The sequence below is a fragment of the Capricornis sumatraensis genome, chromosome 19 (genome assembly GCF_032405125.1).
Source record: "Capricornis sumatraensis isolate serow.1 chromosome 19, serow.2, whole genome shotgun sequence".
NCBI classification, from domain to species: Eukaryota; Metazoa; Chordata; class Mammalia; order Artiodactyla; family Bovidae; genus Capricornis; species Capricornis sumatraensis.
In genome coordinates, this window is record NC_091087.1 from 24,873,795 (window position 1) to 24,892,005 (window position 18,211).

Genomic DNA, 18,211 nt, shown 5'->3' on the forward strand with positions numbered 1-18,211 from the left:
AAGCAAGCACAACCAGTCCATTCTAAAGGAGACCAGTTCCTGGGTGTTCTTTGGAAGGACTGATGCTAAAGCTGAAACTCCAGTACTTTGGCCACCTCATGCGAAGAGTTGACTCATCGGAAAAGACTCTGATGCTGGGAGGGATTGGGGGCAGGAGGAGAAGGGGATGACAGAGGATGAGATGGCTGGATGGCATCACCGACTCGATGGACGTGAGTTTGAGTGAACTCCGGGAGTTGGTGATGGACAGGGAGGCCTGGGGTCACAAAGAGTTGGACATGACTGAGTGACTGAACTGAACTGAACCATCATTTGAGTGCAGATTTTAGGTAGACACTGTCATCACTTTGCTTATGGGGACTCCAAACTGTGGCTATCTGTTATATATGTGAGCCATCCCAGAGAAGACAAACCGCAGAAAGGAAGAGAAGAGTCTGCTGCAGGAGGTGAGGTTAGAGCACTCAGCAAGCAATCCAAATTCTGTAGTCCTGGGGGGTGTGGTCTCAAGTGAGATGGAAATCAGCAAAGTGTAAGCTCATCAGTTGCCTCTGGTTGGATCCTTTCTGAAACTAACAGGGGTAAGAAGGGTGTGCACGGTCTAGAGCAGGAGTCCCCAGTGGGTTCTGGTCTGTGGCCTGTTAGGAACCGGGAGAGCAGCAGGTAAGCAAGGGAAGCTTCATCTGTATTTACAGCCACTCCCTATCACTCACATTACCACCAAGCTCCGCCTCCTATCAGCGGAGTGGCAGCATCAGATTCTCAAAGCACCACAAATCCTGCTGTGAACAGCACATTCGGAGGAGGAATCTCAGTTGCACACTCCATCCCTCCAGCCCCTCGTCTTGTCCATAGAAAAATCATCTTCCACGAAACCAATGAAACCAGTGCCTGGTACCAAAAAAGTTAGGGATCTCTGATCTAGAGAAGACGGACTAAATGGAAACTATACAGGATCTATCAGGGTTTGTTCATCAATCAGCATTCAAGGAAGAAAGTCATCCGAAAGAGTGTAGACTGGAGTCTTCTAGTCACCAGAGAGACACAGGACAGAAATCCAGCTTTTCCTTTAATAAAGCAGTGGTCATAATCGCCATCAAAGCCGTATTATCTCTCCTCATTGATTCTAGGATCATCATCCCAGTAATAACAGTAATTCCATCACTATTAGCAGCTTGCATTTATAAACACTATTTACTGGCACTGGGCTAAGTGCTGCATGTGCCTCCTATCATAAATCTTTATCTATCCTATCACTAGAACAGGCACCATCATTACACCTATTTTACAGATGAGCAAATAGTGGTTCCAATGATCTATTTGGAAAATCCTTATCCTTAAAAATTCAGAATCCAAAATCTTTCACCAAGGAAAGGATATATAAGGATCAAGAATATTCTAGTCTCTCAAATGTATATAAATCAGTATTTAGTTTTTCACACTCAATAAAAGACAAAGAAGACAGACACAGTCAAAAAGAGATGCTCAGTCACTCATAAACCTTGAAGAGTCCTAGTCTCCAGCCTTCTCTGTGGCAGACAATTTGGCCTTCATAAGGCTGGCTCATTTGCTGGCATGAGAGAGTATTATGACTAATGCGACAGCAGCTTAGAGGTGTGGGGCAGCTGGACCAATCAGAACAACTTGGATAACTTGACATCGGTACAGAAGGCAATGATTTCACTTCCTGCTTCTTACTGTGCACAGAAGGGGAGGAGAAAAGACTTAGCCATCACCCTAAAAAAAGGGCAGAAGAAGGGGGGAATAAGCCACCAAGCCAGAGCTCGGCAATTAGTGCTGGAGTAAGTGACCATCTTGTGATTGCTCAGCTGGGGCCTGAAAACTTGTAAATGCACTTAGAGGACAGAAATAGAAGATGTTGTGAGAGAGCAGAGAAACCTTGCCCATTTGCCAGGAGAAAGTGTCCTGGAGCTGCCGGGAAATTCACTCAGTCGAGATGTGGGATGTGTCTCTGTAAATGGGAAAAGTTAATAAGTGAACCCATCGATGAAGCCAGTGCACATGGCTGGACCTCTTGACTCTCCTCTCTGGGACCCCCAGCCTCCTCCTCCAGCAGCCCCTGGGCCAGATGCTGACCCTATCACGTGGATCTGAGCAGCCAGCTCATCCCTAATATGCAGAGAGGCCCAAACCGGGGTTGGACTGACGGTGACCTGTCTATCTCACTCTTGATCCTTTTGCAGCCAACCACAACACCTGGGCAAGAGCTGGCCAGTGTGTCCAGGAGGAAACGGGGCCCAAGGTCATGGGCAGGTTCACTGGTATCATCAGAACCTATTCCATTGACACCCTTCCTGCCCCCAAAGCCTTGGGGAATCTTGCAAAGCCCCACCAGCCTGTCACTGCCAGCAGACCCGGATCATCTCAAAAGAGATGGTGGGTCACAGCCCTCTTCAGGGATCTCAAGGGTAATTCAGACAAGTTCTAGTACAACCCACTTCAGAGACACCTGGAACCCAAGCTGCATGCCTCCCCCCACCTCTGTGGCCCTTGGACATGTGATACGTCTGAAAACCCTCTCAAATGCCTGGAGAGCCGCAGGTGATGGGTGCGCAGGCAGGTTCTGAGCACCAAGCCACTGCCATCTAAAAGGACAGAGTCTCTCCCGTGTGGGCAGCTTCTGTCCCCCAAGTCTGACCCCGGCCCCCAAGTTGGCATTCCCTATGTCACAATCTGTCCACAGTGTGATCCTGCCTGGCCCATGGTGTTGAAAGGTTTTGTTTTTAGTGCCAGTATTTAAAATTTGAGAGGTTTCACTAAACCTCCAGCTCTTCTTGGGGAAAAAAAAAAAAAACCAAAGTAAATCTGGCAACCCAAGGCCCCACTTCCTTACGGCAGCAGTCTGCTAGAACTGTTTACAGGCTGGCCCTAAGCGGCAACACGTGTCCCCATTGGTCCTCTGTGGGCATCTGGCTCTGTGACCCTCATATAAGTTAGCATGAAAAGGAGACTTCTCAGAGGTCAAAAGCTTCGTCCCCTGGGACAGTTTACATGGAAAGTCAAATCCCCTGTAAAATAAACACCTGCAACATCTGGCCCCAGCTACACCCTCTGCAAAGAACACACATCAGGAGAATCCCACCACAGAGGCTCAACTAGGGCAAGGGGGCAACAAATAATTGAGACAGCTGTGGTGGGGCATAGAGGGGGACCCGGTCCCCTATGGCTACTACAGAAGACCCTGAGTAATGGCCCTGCAGTGTGCCATGTCCAAAGGGAGGAGAGAAAGCTCAGCACAAAGCAGGGGTGGCCATCACTGATTTCAAAAATAAAAATACTAATCAAGCCCTCACTCACGCTCAGTCGATTCAGTCGTGTCTGACTCTGTTGCAACTCTGTGATCTGTAGCCCACCAGGCTTCTCTATCCACGGGATTCTCCAGGCAAGAATACTGGAGTAGGTAGCCATGCTCTCCTCCAGGGGATATTCCCAGCCCAGGGATGGAACCTGCATCTCCTGTGTCTCCTGCATTGGCAGGTGGATTCTTTACTGCTGAGCCACCAGGGAAGCCCTAAGCTTTCACTAGGTGCTTGAAAAAACACGCAAAGGCCCAGGGGTGAGGCCAGGACACCCCCAAAGGAGAAACAACCCACCCACCACAATTCTCCACGATCTTTTCTCTTCCTCCACCTCCCCTCCACTTCCCTCGGATGCTCTGTCTCTTCTGGTGAGATTCCTATGCAGCCAGATGCCCTCCAAGTCCAAAGTGCCTGCACCAGAGCAACTCTCAGGTGGCCGGAGGAAAGATTCATCTGCACACCATTCCTCCATTTTCTGGCCAAATACAGCAGACTCCACCCTGCTGGTGCCCCATAGATGTCCAGGATGGCCACCATCTGCAAAGACCTGACCAAATACCAAGGACCCCCATGGGTGCAGTGTGTTGGCACTTTCCCTAATTGCTGGCTCTAGGTTTCCTTTCGAGCCCATCTCTCCCCAGGAAATGGCAGTCCTCCCATCAAACCCCAGAGCCTTCAGCCCAGAACTAGGCTTAGAGAGGAAGCACGAAGCTTGTGAGATTCCATCTGCACAGGTCTAGGCAGAGCTGAGCCCGCGGAGGCCCCACCACCATCACACATGGCAGTGGTGGGCAGGGAGAGGCAGGAGGAAGAGGTTCAGACAGACAGGATTCCAGCAGACCCAGGTCATCTCGAGCGCGTCCCAAAGCTGTATGGCTTTATATACTGGTGTCTCTGCTTTTCAGAGCTCTTCGCCACTGAACTCAGGATCTATCTAGACGTGACACTTGGCCTGGCCCTGCTTTCTCTCAGCCAACCCCCTACTGCGCGCCCCCCCCCCCCCCCCCCCGCCCCGCCGCCGTACACACACACACACTTTCGGACCTACAAATGGTCTCTGAAGAGTAGTATTCACATCACACACTACACTTATGTGGGGAATTTCCTCTCATTTACATTCCATTAAGTTGCAAATTTCATCATAAAAAGTGAACAAACCAACCCCCTAGTCTCAGGCTTTACCTTCCAGTAGGAACCTCAGAGATCATCAAACCCAAAACCCTCACCTTAAGGGGCAAAACTCTGAGGCCCAGAGAAGCGATGGGACTTGCTGCAGGACACACACTAGCGAAGCCAGGTCCAGATCTCAGGCCTCGGGCTTCACCTCCCAGGACTCTCTCTCCCTGCCGTATGCCTGCCCCCATCCACCCACCCACCGACTCCCTGCGGCCCAGACCCAGCTCTACTCACATATAACGCAAGTGGGGGTTCTTGGCGAAGGCTCTGGGCTGGATGCTCCGAAGTCCTGAGTTCTTGATGGTCCTGAAGAGAGAGAGGAGAAGAGGGTCAGCAGAGCCTACAGGGCAGAGATACAGCTCTGCTCTGGGCCGAGGCCGACAGCCAGTGAGGCCAAGACTGGACGACAGATGCCTCTGTAAACTGAATGCATTTCCTCATCACCAGTCATCACTTGTGGCCCAGTTGAGGGACAGGACCACAGGACCAGTGGGCAGGATCTGGGCTTACATCCCACTGGGACATGGGTGAGGGTGAGAAATGTGCCCATCCTGGCAAGTGAATAAGACTCTGGTCCAGCAACTCTAGCAACTGCAGCCTTCTCCCTTTCCCCACCCCAATTCCCCCGCAGTCACTCGCACTGAATCCAAAGGAGGTGACTGGGAATATCCTTGCTCCTTGGGGACCATCAGTCCAGCACGGGACTGAGGGAAGCACTAACCCAGGGGACGTGGGTTCAGGTTGTATCTTGAAGCCTGGACTACGTATGGGCTGGCCCCTGCCCCTACCCACACCGGGAGCTGGTGCACTCACAGCTTTTGGAGGCCAGTATAGAGCTCCATGTCCACAGCGTTGAGAGTGTGCAGACCGCGCCAGTTCTCTATGTGTCTGCAGGGAGGGAGGAAAGGCAAGGTTCAGGTCAGGAGAGGGATCACCAGAAAGATGCTGGCTTTAGTGCCAGAGACCTGGGCTTAAATCCTGGAGCAGCCACCCGTAAGCCAGGCTCTCCACCAACTCCCCAGTGATCTCTGAGCCTGCTTCATTCTCTCTCTGCATGGGGCCACACACATAACCTGGCTGATGGGCTTGCTGGGGGATCCCAAGTTCTGAGCCCATGGATAGTGTTGAATGCCCTCACATCCCCTGGGCTCTAGAAAGACTACTCTTTACATTCTTGAGATTCAATCTCCCTGCAGGTCTTCCTAATTCAGTTTCTTTTCATTCTCTTTTAGTTCTTTTTAACTTCTAGGAATTTTTTTTTTTTTTTTTTAAGAACAGGCTCATTTTCTACATTCCTGCCCACAGAAACAATACAAATGAAGTGATTTTTTAAAAGGGGTTGGGGGCAGCTTGCTCGTGAACATGGCTTTTCAGTGGAAAAGCCCAGAAGGAACACACACCACCTCAGGGTCCCCTAAGGGCCAGACACCGATGACCCCCTTTGGGTGAGAGTGAAAGTTAGTCACTCAGTCGTGTCTGACTCTTTGCGACCCCATGTACCGTAACTCGCCAGGCTCCACTATCCATGGAATTCTCCAGGCAAGAATACCAGAGTGGGTAGCATTCCCTTCTCCAGGGGATCTTTCCGACACAGGGGTTAAATCTGAGTCTCTTGCATTGCAGGCAGATTCTTTACCATCTGAGCCACCAGGGAAGCCCCCTTTGGTTACCATGACCCAATTCATCTGGAGTTCAAGGACGTCAGTGGCTTCATATGGCATAACCACCTCCACAAAGGAGGCATGACCAAAGGCCTGGGTGTCACAGAAAGAACAGGAGGCTGGCATTTGAGGAGCCGGATTCCAGCTTTATCTCTGGGACTTTAGCAGCCGTGGCTTTGAGCATGAGCTCTCAACACCCTGGGCCTCTGGTGTCCTCATTTGTAAGGGGAGATAGTTACACCAGATCAGCAGATTCTCCCCCATCTCTTTACAAAGATCTTCTTCTAGAGCTTTCTCCCGAGAGACTTCATGCTTAGCTCCCTAAACATGCATCAAGCAAGCACACACACTTATTAAGCAACAATGAATTCATCTTCTCAGATTTACTAATCCAAGATATAAATCACTGTTAACCAGAGTTTTTTTTTATCAACGGGCATAAACCAGCACTGACTCATCCAGCAGATAAATTCCAGCACAAAGCAAAGGAATTCTCGAAAGTACTGTTAGCATGGAAGGGCTCGTCATGGGTATGGATTTGATTTCCTTTGTTTGGTGTGTATATATATATATATATATATATATATATATATATATATATATATATATATATAGAGAGAGAGAGAGAGAGAGAGAGAGAAAACACCAGGGACAAACATCCTACATTACTGCTTTGGGGTCCAGGTTGAGAACCATTAGACAAACAGTCCTCAACCATTTTTGGCCCCAGGGACTGGTTTTGTGGAAGACAATTTTCCTACCGACTGGAGAGGGTGGGTGGTTGGGGGATGATTCAAGTGTATTACGTTTATTGTGCATTTTATTTCTATTATTATTACATCAGCTCTACCTCAGATCATCAGGCTTTAGATCCCGGAGGTTAGGGGCCTCTGCATTAGACTACTGATTGCCAAGGTCCTTTCCAGCTCCAAAGTCATCTGAGAGGGGGCCATTCATACACCCCCACCACCCCAAGGAGCTCCAGGGGCCACAGGAAAAGGCCTCCTGCTGCCCTCCTGGGCTCTGACTCTCCCATCAGTGCCCCCAAAGTCTAAGCCTCCTCTTGGAGAGGAGGGGGAAGACATGACAGCTCGCCCTGGGACAGTGGTACCCGGGGCACGGGAAAGACAGCCACCTTCCCCAGACATCCCCGCCCAGGCCCCACCTCACCTGTGGTTCTGCCATCTGCCATCAGGTGGGACCAGAGCCAGGAAGGCCGCAGGGAGGCAGCGGCCAGGGCCTCTGGAAGCATTTCAGAGCCGCGCAGCGACAAGGTATGCCAAGAGCCCTTTTTGTACCACATTCTCTCGGAGCCCCTGCTAAGCAGCCAGACACATTAGCATCTGCTGGGGACATGGGCCAGGTGGCCAGGTCGGTACTGAATTCCTTCTCCAAAGCCTTCTCCCCTGGAAGCCGCATGGCCCCAGGACAGTTTGTTTGGTCTGGGTTCGCCAGGGCAGGGACCCCGGCTCCATGTCAGCTGAGAAGGAAGTTCAGAGGGGGCAGAAGGACCTGTGCCAGCCCCACCCCCACCCGTGGTATCCACTCAGTCCATGTAAGCCACCAAGTGTTAACATATTGCAGTGTTCCTGCCGACGGGTCTTCATTCATGGGAGCCCAGCTTCACACAAGCTCCCAACAAGCAGCTGTCGATCAAGTTGTTTAAATAAATGAAATCAGTTTTCTGAGCCCACATTAGAATTTCAGAAATGTGTTTTTATTATGGCTGAGTTGTCAATCATTATTGCAGTCGAATACTTGACTTCTCTCAGCCTTCCTGTCCTTATGCCCACAAATGACCCTTCCCCGGCAGAGGCGCTCACAGACACAGCAGGATGATGGCTGAAGTCCTGGGTGCACAGAGCTCTCTCGTCTATATCATATAGCACCTTGTATCTTCTTTTGAGTCTGAATTTTCCTACATCAGGGAACGGCACTTTTATAGCAACTGTGTGATTAGGAGTTGGTGCTCCAAAGCTGGGTTAGCCACTACAAACTCCAGCCCACAACCCATTTCCATACAGCCTGAGAAATAAGAATAGTTTTTACATTTTTTTTTCAAATCTAACATAGAATCTTATTTTGTGACATGTGAAAAGTATATGAAGTTTAAATCTCCATGTACATATCTGCTCATTTACTCTTGTCTGTGACCACTTTTCTCAGAAAAAATGGAGTTGAGTTATTGCTGCAGAAGCTCACTTAAAATATTGATTTTCTGGCCTTTCATAGAAAAAGGTTGCTGACCCCTGCCTAGAGCCAGACTGCCAGGATACAGATCCTGTCTCCATCGCTACCTCGATCTATGAGACCCTGTCCAGGTTTCTTCACTTGTCTGTGCCTCAGTTTCTTCATCTGTCAAATGGGAATAATAGAATACCTCCAGCATAAGAAGGACGTAAGGATTGCACGTTACATTAAAAAGCCGTTACAGCAGCTGGGGTCAGAGTAAGTCCTCAGGGAGTACCCACTGTGATGATTATTTTTAACCTCAGGCTTTGTAGAGGCTGGGCTTCCCTGATGGCTCAGATCATAACTAATCAGCCTGCAGAGGAGACCTGGGTTTGATCCCTGGGCTGGGAAGATCCCCTGGAGAAGGGAATGACTACCCATTCCAGTATTCTTGCCTGGAAAATCCCATGGACAGAGGAGCCTTTGGGGGGTTACAGTCCATGGGGTCACAAAGATATGGACACAGCTAAGCAGCTAACATTTTCATTCTTTTCACTTCTGTAGAGGCCAAGCAGTCTTCTCTCAGTTTTCATGCTCAAAGGGCAGCCTGGTTCTGCTGGAAGTTGTCATTTCTCAGCCATCGTTGATAAAAACTCCGAGTGGCAGAAGGGTGGAGGGGCAGTAAACCTGTCATTCATGACCTCCAGGAAAACTGTTCGAGCCGAAATTATAAACAGCGTCAGAGGATGCACAGACGGCAGCGCCGAGCGGGCTCTCAGGGAAGAGCAGAACCGCGAAGGTGCAGCCTGACGTTTGGCGTTGACACGGGCAGGGAGCCTGCCAAGCTTTCCCAGTGACTCACCACTTGGTACCAGCCCCAGGGCTCGTAACTCTGCTCGCTGCTTTGTGCTAATGCAGAGACCGTGAGTTTAAGTGGAAAAGGCAGGTTCTAAAAATATAATAAATAAATAAGACCAAGTCTGAGAGAGGTCTGCCTTGCTTTGGTCTGTAGTAAACAGTGGTTCCCTTGGCCCAGTACAATTACACATGACTTCTTTTGGTGTGCTTTTCTGGGTTGTCCAGGCTGTTTGCATGGCGCATGGATTCTGTCATCTGGAAAGCAATCACAAATGATGGAGGGCTTCCCAGGTAGCTCGGTGGTAAAGAATCCACCTGCCAATGCAGGAGACTCGGGTTCTATCCCTGATCTGGGAAGATCCCCTGGTGAAGGAAATGGCAACCCACTCCAGGGAGTGCCTGGAGAATCCCATGGACAGAGGAGCCTGGTAGGCTACAGTCCATGGGGTCACAAAAAGAGTGGGACACAACTTACCATCTAAACAACAAGAATGACCATGTTTTTCAAGGAAGGTTAAGCCCTTGAGCCCTGTCCAGCAGGGCAGTCACTGGTCTCCCTCTCCCAGGATGACAGGCTGCACCAGCCCATCCGAGCAGCAGCCTTGCACTCGCCTGGCACCGCAGTGGAAGGCTCGAGAAATCAGAGCGGTACCAAGAACACAGGTCAGCAGGAGCCCAGATCCCGCATCGTCTGCTCAGGCTGCCCCGCAAAGACTTGCAGCCTCCCCTGAGTGTGACTCCGGGCTCCCATCCCTACTCTAATTCCCTCCACTTTAGTCTCTTGAATTCAGCGGTTCCCAACTAGAGGCAATTTTGCTCCCAGAGGTCATTTGGCAATGCTTGGAGACATTTTGGGGGCTTCCCTATGGCTCAGCAGTAAAGAATCTGCCTGCAATGCAGGAGATCCAGGTTTGATTCCTGGGTCAGAAAGATCCCCTGGAGGAGGGCATGGCAACCCACTCCAGCATTCTTGCCTGGAGAATCCCATGGACAGAGGATCCTGATGCTACAGTCCATAGAGCCTCCAAGAATCAGACAAGACTGAAGCGATGGAGCACGCACACCAGGGGACATTTTTGAGGGTCACACTGGGGTCAGGCAGTGACACGGGCATCCACAGTGATGCTTCTAAACATTCCATCATCCACCAGGCAGCATCCCCACAGCAAGGAATCATCTGCCCCAAATGTCCACAGTATTCAGGATGGGAAACATTGCTTTATTACAGAACGCTTCTATTTAAGACCCTTTACCACTGAGCCACCAGGGAAGCCCCGTGTTTTCATCTACTTTGCTTCAAAAGTTAAGGAGGTGTGTAATGCATCTTAGGGAAAAGAAGAAACATCCAGGGAGGAGGTTGAACATGCAGAGGTTCTGTATTTAAATTTTGTTATCTGGAAAATTTGGTTATGAAGAACACCTCATTAATGGCAGTGAGGGATCACAGGGGAAAATAACAGCCATCTGACAGCAGAGAGCAGAGAGAAACGCTTGGGAAGATGAGGAAATACTGGGCCCGCTGCATCTAAAGAAAGGCAGGATGCTCCTTTGTCCCACCAGGCAGTCCTTATCTTTCTGGGTAGCCAGGTGAGGAGGAGACCTCTGCCAGGTACACGGTGCCTTGCACCTCTCATGAGCATCCACAACCAGCTTAGTCCTCCGCTGTTGGATGGATTTGAATGTTGCAGTGTTCTAGAGTTTTCTGCCTTTAACTTTTAAATACTGGAGATACAAACAACTCTTAAACATATCCACATGGCATATTTTTTAATTAAAATAAAGACCACAGTCTGCACCGTCTAGTTTTTATGTGCTTGGAGATTGCCAATTCATTTCCATATTGGCCCTAGCCAAACAGAAGGAGGAAGAAATAATGGTACGAAAGCACAATTGGATGAATTCTAATGCAAAGGATTAATATATTTGCTATGAATATATTAATTAACAGGGGCTTAATTAATTAGCGGGGGGGGCTAGTGGTAAAGAACGCACCTGCCAATGCAGGAGACCTAAGAGATGCGGGTTCAATCCCTGCGTTGGTAAGACCCCCTAGCGGAGGGCATGGCAACCCCCTCCAGCATTCTTGCCTGGAGAATGCCATGAGCAGAGGAGGTTGGCGGGCCACAGTCCATGGGGTTGCAAAAGGGTTGGACACGACTGGATGGACTTGGCATGCACGCACCCGTGCACACACATGTTAATTAGCATTTCACTTGTGTTCTGACTCATCCCTACAGGGGTTCAAAGCAGCTGTGGCTTGGGTTTATCTCCAGGAATAAATGCTCGCTGAGCCACTGGGAGTGACTCCATCCTTCCCAAGTCTACTTGGAAGGAGCATGTGCTTTGACCAAGGGCCCCCCACCGAGACCTTATGGAAGTTTTCTGAGCTGTAACACTGAGCTCAGCTCTGGCTCTGGAGCTCAGTGCTGTCCTGAACTAAACCTCCGTTCCTTCCTTCCTCTCCCTGGAAAAATGTTGCACATTGGCTCCTGGCAGAACGTCAGCAGAGTGTCATGATTCTGTGGCATAAGGAAAGGGCAGTGACAAGGGGGCAGGGACAGGCCACTGACGTGACTCTCTGCATGGAACATTTCATATTCCCATGCAATGAAGAGGCCTTCGAAGTGCTAGTAGGAAGCTGCTGTATAACACAGGGGGCTCAGCTCGGTATCCTGTAATGGCCTAGAGGGGTGAAGAATCAGCCTGCAATGTGGGAGACCCAGATTCGGTCCCTGGGTGGGGAAGATCCCCTGGAGGAGGAAATGGCAACCCACTCCAGTACTCTTGCCTGGAAAATCCCATGGATGGTGGAACCTGGTGGGCTGCCATCTATGGGGTCGCACAGAGTCGGACACGACTGAAGCGACTTAGCAGCAGCAGCAGAGTGATTAACACTCTCACTTTTCAGAGGGGTGAGAGGGAGGTTCAAGGAGGAGGGGACATATGTGGAGCTGACAGTCTTTGGAGTCCATGGGGTCGCAAAAGAGTCAGATACGACAGCGACTAAACAGCAACAAAACAGACAGAACATGACTTAGAACATTTTCTTGAAGATCCTGGATCATTGCGATCAACTTACCTGTCCGTCTGAGCTAGGCTCAGAGGCTCTTGAAGTAGGTAGAACCTGTATCCCTGCCCAAAACGATTCTATCCTGGAATGATGCCTGAATTCTAAGGGCTACTGCTTCCATTTTTTAAAGATTTTCTGGCTCTTCTTTGCTATCAAGCTGTGACCCCAGGGCCCTTCTAACATGCTGCCCTGCAGTCCACTGGAGAACAGAGATCAAGAGTGGACACCCTGAGCTCAGCTGGGTGCTGAGTGACTTGGGCTCAGAGGGAGGGGATGTATGTGTACATAGAACAATTCACATTGTTACACAACACAAACTAACAAAACATTGCACAGCAATTATCTTCCAATTAAAAAAATGAATCTATGATAAACCATAATGGAAAAATAAACTATTTTAAAAGGAATAGATAATATGTGTATGGGGTGGGGTGTGGGTTAGTTGCTCAGTTCAGTTCAGTTGCTCAGTCGTGTCCAACTCTTTGTGACCACATGAACCGCAGCACACCAGGCCTCCCTGTCCATCACCAACACCTGGAGTCCACCCAAACCCATGTCCACTGAGTCGGTGATGCCATCCAACCATCTCATCCTCTGTCGTCCCCTTCTCCTCCTGCCCTCAAACTTTCCCAGCATCAGGGTCTTTTCAAATGAGTCAGCTCTTCGCATCAGGTGGCCAAAGTACTGGAGTTTCAGTTTCAACATCAGTCCTTCCAATGAACACCCAGGACTGATCTCCTTTAGGATGGACTGGTTGGATCTCCTTGCAGTCCAAGGGACTCTCAAGAGTCTTCTCCAACACCACAGTTCAAAAGCATCAATTCTTCAGCACTCAGCTTTCTTTATAGTCCAACTCTCACATCCATACATGACCACTGGAAAAACCATAGCCTGGACTAGACAGACTTTTGTTGACAAAGTAATGTCTCTGCTTTTTAATGTTCTGTCTAGGTTGGTCAAAAATTTCCTTCCAAAGAGTAAGCGTCTTTTAATTTCATGGCTGCAATCACCATCTGCAGTGATTTTGGAGCCCATAAAAATAAAGTCAGCCACTGTTTCCACTGTTTCCCTATCTATTTGCCATGAAGTGATGAGACCAGATGCCATGATCCTAGTTTTCTGAATGTTGAGCTTTAACCCAACTTTTTCATTCTCTTCTTTCACTTTCATCAAGAAGCTCTTTAGTTCCTCTTCACTTTCTGCCATAAGGGTGGTGTCATCTGCATATCTGAGATTATTGATATTTCTCCCATTAATCTTGATTCCAGCTTGGGCTTCCTCCAGCCCGGGCTTCCTCCAGCCCAGCATTTCTCATGATGTACTCTGCATAGAAGTTAAACAAGCAGGGTGGCAATATACAGCCTTGATGTTACTCCTTTTCCTATTTGGAACCAGTCTGTTGTTTCATGTCCAGTTCTAACTGTTGCTTCCTGACCTGCATACAGGTTTCTCAAGAGGCAGGTCAGGTGGTCTGGTATTCCCATCTCTTTCAGAATTTTCCACAGTTTATTGTGATCCACACAGTCAAAGGCTTTGGCATAGTCAATAAAGCAGAAATAGATGTTTTTCAGGAACTCTCTTGCTTTTTCCATGATCCAGCAGATGTTGGCAATTTGATCTCTGGTTCCTTTGCCTTTTCTAAATCCAGCTTGAACATCAGGAAGTTCACGGTTCACGTATTGCTGAAGCCTGGCTTGGAGAATTTGAGCATTACTTTACTAGGTTAGTTGCTCAGTGGTGTCCAGCTCTTTGCGACTCCATGCACTGTAGCCCACCAGCCTTCTCTGTCCATGGAATTCTCCAGGCAAGAATACTGAGTACTGGAGTGGGTTGCCATTTCCTTTTCCAGGGGATCTTCCTGACCCAGGGATTGAATCTGGGTCTCCTGCACGGCAGGCCGATTCTTCACCATCTGAGCCACTAGGCAAGCCCGTTTATCTACATATCTAACATATTATGTGCATGACATATTATTTGTATGTATATGTAATTGAGTCACTTTGCCATACAACAGGAATTACCAACACTGTAAATCAACTGTTGTCGTTCAGTCGCTCAGTTGTGTCCGACTCTCTGTGACCCATGGACTGCAGCAAGCCAGGCTTCCCTGTCCTTCTTCAATAAAAATAAATAAGAAGAAACACAATAACAGTGGACACTCAACACCCACATCCAGAATTTGGAAACTGGATGCCTCAGGACCAGTAACTCCAGCCTCTGCAGACCTCAGTCTCCTAACAGGAAATCTGGGTGCTCTGAGGATTAGCTGAGGCCATGCCCACATCCTCCGTTCAGCTCTGACACCCAGAACTAGTGCAAATCAGAGCTGACTCTATGACTGCCTTTGGCACTGTGCCTTATGTCAGAGTAGTAAGAATCTGAATAAGAATTTAAGAGAATATGAAAAAAATCGTGCACAGACGTGTGTGCACACACACACACACACACACACAGAGATAGATAGATATTTGCCTTTGTTTTCTTACTTCGTTTCACATACCCTTTCTGGATGATCAAGCTAACCAGATAAGTAAGTGTTCTTGTTAATTCATAATTCACATGTTCCTATTGCCATTCTTGGAGGTGTATCCTGGCAGGAGGTAGCTGAAACTGGCGTTTCTCAGATGATTTTTATATGAGTACTGAGTCCTCCAAGAACACAGGAGTTTCAGATATCAAGGCTGGACAGACCTCCCATCCTTTCACCTTCAGATGTCCCTGCTTCCTGTAAGACATGGGGCTCCCATCACCTTCTCACTTGAATCTAAAATGGTGGCCCAAATTCAAGTATCGAGTTGGGTACCTGGGGAAACTAGCTTGGAATCTCATTTTCTAATAAGTCAGTGTTAGAGCACACAGATGCATGAATGTGCACATACACGCACTCACACACACATGCACACCCATGCACACACACCAAGAATACGCTGGATGTTCGACTTCCCAACCTTGTAGGGCAAGGAGAAAATTGATTTGTTATCCAGGCCTATTATGTCTAGTGATCCAGACAGAAGCATTAGCCTTCAATTATCTGATATGTTTAGCATTATAAACAAACCGTCTGGAGCGATAGCCCCGTGGAGCTCAAGCACCAGAGGACTGGGGAAGAACTGCCTCGGATCGCACCAGCCAAGTCACTCAGCTCTCCTCCCTTGACAGACGCCTGGGGAGCCTTCCTGGGCTGGCAGCCCCAGCATGCCAGCACATGAGCACACCAGCTCTACAAGCAGCTGCCCACCAAGGACCATGGTGAACCAGCCCCACGTCGCAGGCACCCCCGGGACCACAGAAAGGAACACTCAGGTCATGTGGTGAACAGATGGAAGGCGACAGCATCTGTGCCGGCTTCCTGATCCACTCTGAGACTCATGCCAGGAACGGGGGCTGCTTGTGTGCACACCTATGCTTTCTACCTGCTGAAATGCGGTGTCTCCTAATGGAGGAACAGTCAAAGGCATGCATCTGGGGGCTCAACCAGCTTACTGGGGAGCCCAGGCTGCCCTGCACAGGTCCCAGCCTGTGACCAGACTGGCCTGCCCCTCGCCAGTCTGTCTGCTTCTCCCCATGTCCACTGCTGCCCTCACATCCACATGCCAGGGAGCCACCGCCTATAACTGCAAGGGGCCACCACCTCTGAGCTGGCCTCCCAGCTTTCACCCTCCCCCAACAGACTCTCCTCCAGTGCAATCCTCCTCTTTCCTGCTTATAACCCTCCAACTGCTTCCTTTGCTCCTTAAAATAAAATCCAAAACCCAGGCCGTCGTGGCCCACAAGCTGATCGCCAGCTGCGTCCATGGTTCCCTCCCTGAACACACCCCCTGGTTTTCCAAGCCCCGGCCACAGGGACGTGCCTTCTGTTCTTTAAACCTACCAGGCTAATTCCTGATCAGAACTTCCAGGAAACACTCTTCCCTGACTCCTTCTAATCTCTCAGGCCTCCCCTCCAAGGTCACCTTCTCGGAGAAGCCAGCTGACTCCTCTGCGAGCCCACCCTCCCTTCCCTGCCAGCTGCTCTCTGGCGCAAGCCCCTGTTTATGTCCTTCACAGCCCTTAATAACCATCTGTAATTGTCTTATTTGATTATTTGATTACGTGTTTGTCGTGTCCCTAGAACTATAATGCATCAGAACAGAGCTCCTATCTGTCTTACTCCCAGCTCCCTTACCTCCAGAATCTCAAATGCTGCCCCAGGGTAAGTACATACTCAGGGTGTCATCCAGATTGGTGCTAAGTAGCCACCTAGATGCCCTAACTCACGCCAGAGGTGTTCCAGGCACGGCACCTCCACGGTCCTCTCCCTGGGCCCTGCTCAGCAGCTGAACCGGCAGAAACCCTGAGCTTGATCTCTGAAGAAGAATGTGGCCCAGGGCACATGATTCAACATCCCAAATGCGGACAGGCAACTTGGGGAATCACTGCAGAGCCCAGAGACGGGGTGATCCCAGAGATCTCAGGACCAGACCTGGACCGGACCCCCCCCGCCTCCAGGAGAGATCTCTGGTCTACTGCCCACCATCAGGGTCAGGAGTGGGGCAGTGGGCAGGACCTCCTCTCACTAGACATTGGAGCAGATGAGGTGGAAATGCTCTTAGTGCCTAAGCACATCTTCTCCATCCTTCCCTTCCCCACGTGACTATGGTCTTCACCAGAATATGAGTTTTCTGAAAGCTTGTGTTCCCAGTGCCATGCAAAAGCTCAGTGACATCTGAATGAATGGCTGAACCTCAAAGTGATCAACAGCGGCGCTGAAATGGATAGCCCTCTACCAGCTCCTCTGTGGGCCTTCCCCTGCCCGCATCCACTAATCCAGGGCTCATTCCATGTTTCTCCTTCTCATCCCAGTCCCCTCACTCTCCCCCTCTTAGATTTTTCCATCAGCATATAAACACATCCAAGGAAAGCCCATTTCAAAGAAAATCTCCTCAGCTCAATGTTCTTCAACTACCAACTCATGTCTCTCCGTCTCCTTATGCCAAATGTTTTCAAAAGAATTGCCCACATTCCCAGGCCTTCCTTCCTCGCCTCCCTTTGACCCTTCATCCCAGTCTGTCTTCATCCCCACCACTCCACTGAAACGATATTGTCAAGGTCACCAGTGGTTTCCACGTTGGCAAATTCTTCTCTGCCATCCAGTTTCTCAGTCTCCCAGCAGCATTTTACCTAGTTAACCACCCTCTCTTGCTGAAAACACTCTCTTCTCTACAAATCTCTTAACCTCACTCTCTGCTGGGTTTCTTTCCACCTCCCTGGATAGCGTATCTTAGTCTCCTTGGCTGGTTCCATAGTCTTTATCCATCAGTGGGGGAGCCTCCAGGTCTCACCCTCACCAGGCCATGGGGAGCTCACCCAGGTACTCTGCTGTGAACACCATCTATGCGCCCAAAGGTATCCCTGGTCAGACCTCCCAGCTGAGCTGCAGGCTCTTCCGTCATATGTCAGCAACACCAATTCTTGTTGTCCTCCCACTTGGGCGTCTCCATCTCAGTAAATGGCCTCAATGCCACACAGTCGTCCAAGTCAAATTTCATCACCAATTGCTCCCTTCCCTCCCTCCAACACCCACACCTTAGCAAGTGCACCTCCGCAGGAGATCATCAGCTCTGCTTACTGCCCACCATCCCCACTCTTATCATCTCTCACCACCCAGGCTGCCTCGGCTCTTTCAAAGGCCACTGCCTCCAAAACATGACCCCTGCTTCCACGGCTTCCACCTCCACTTGACGAAACCTGTCTTCACACAGAGCCTGAAAGAGCTTTTCATAACATAAACCAGTGTCCTCCCTGGTGGTCCAGTGGCTAGGACTCCACAGTCCCAATGCAGGGGACCCAAGTTCAATCCCTGGTCAGGGAACAAGATCTTGCATACTACAACAAAGATCAAAGATCCCACGTGTCACAACTAAGGCCTGACACAGCAAAATTAAAAATACATGTATATTTTAAATAACTAAATTAGA

General features: G+C 49.6%; 1 protein-coding gene across 7 annotated transcripts in view; it reads right to left on the reverse strand.

Annotated features, from left to right (window-relative positions):
- The window catches only part of NTRK3 (neurotrophic receptor tyrosine kinase 3), a 414,880-nt gene that overhangs the window by 331,658 nt on the left and 65,011 nt on the right, over positions 1-18,211 (reverse strand). For all 7 annotated transcript variants that reach the window (XM_068990813.1, XM_068990812.1, XM_068990811.1 and 4 more), the window contains exons 2-3: positions 5,307-5,381; positions 4,728-4,799 (exon numbers count right to left, since the gene is read on the reverse strand). In XM_068990813.1, the coding sequence (XP_068846914.1) occupies positions 4,728-4,799; positions 5,307-5,381 (147 nt within the window). The remainder of the gene's footprint in view (positions 1-4,727; positions 4,800-5,306; positions 5,382-18,211) is intronic.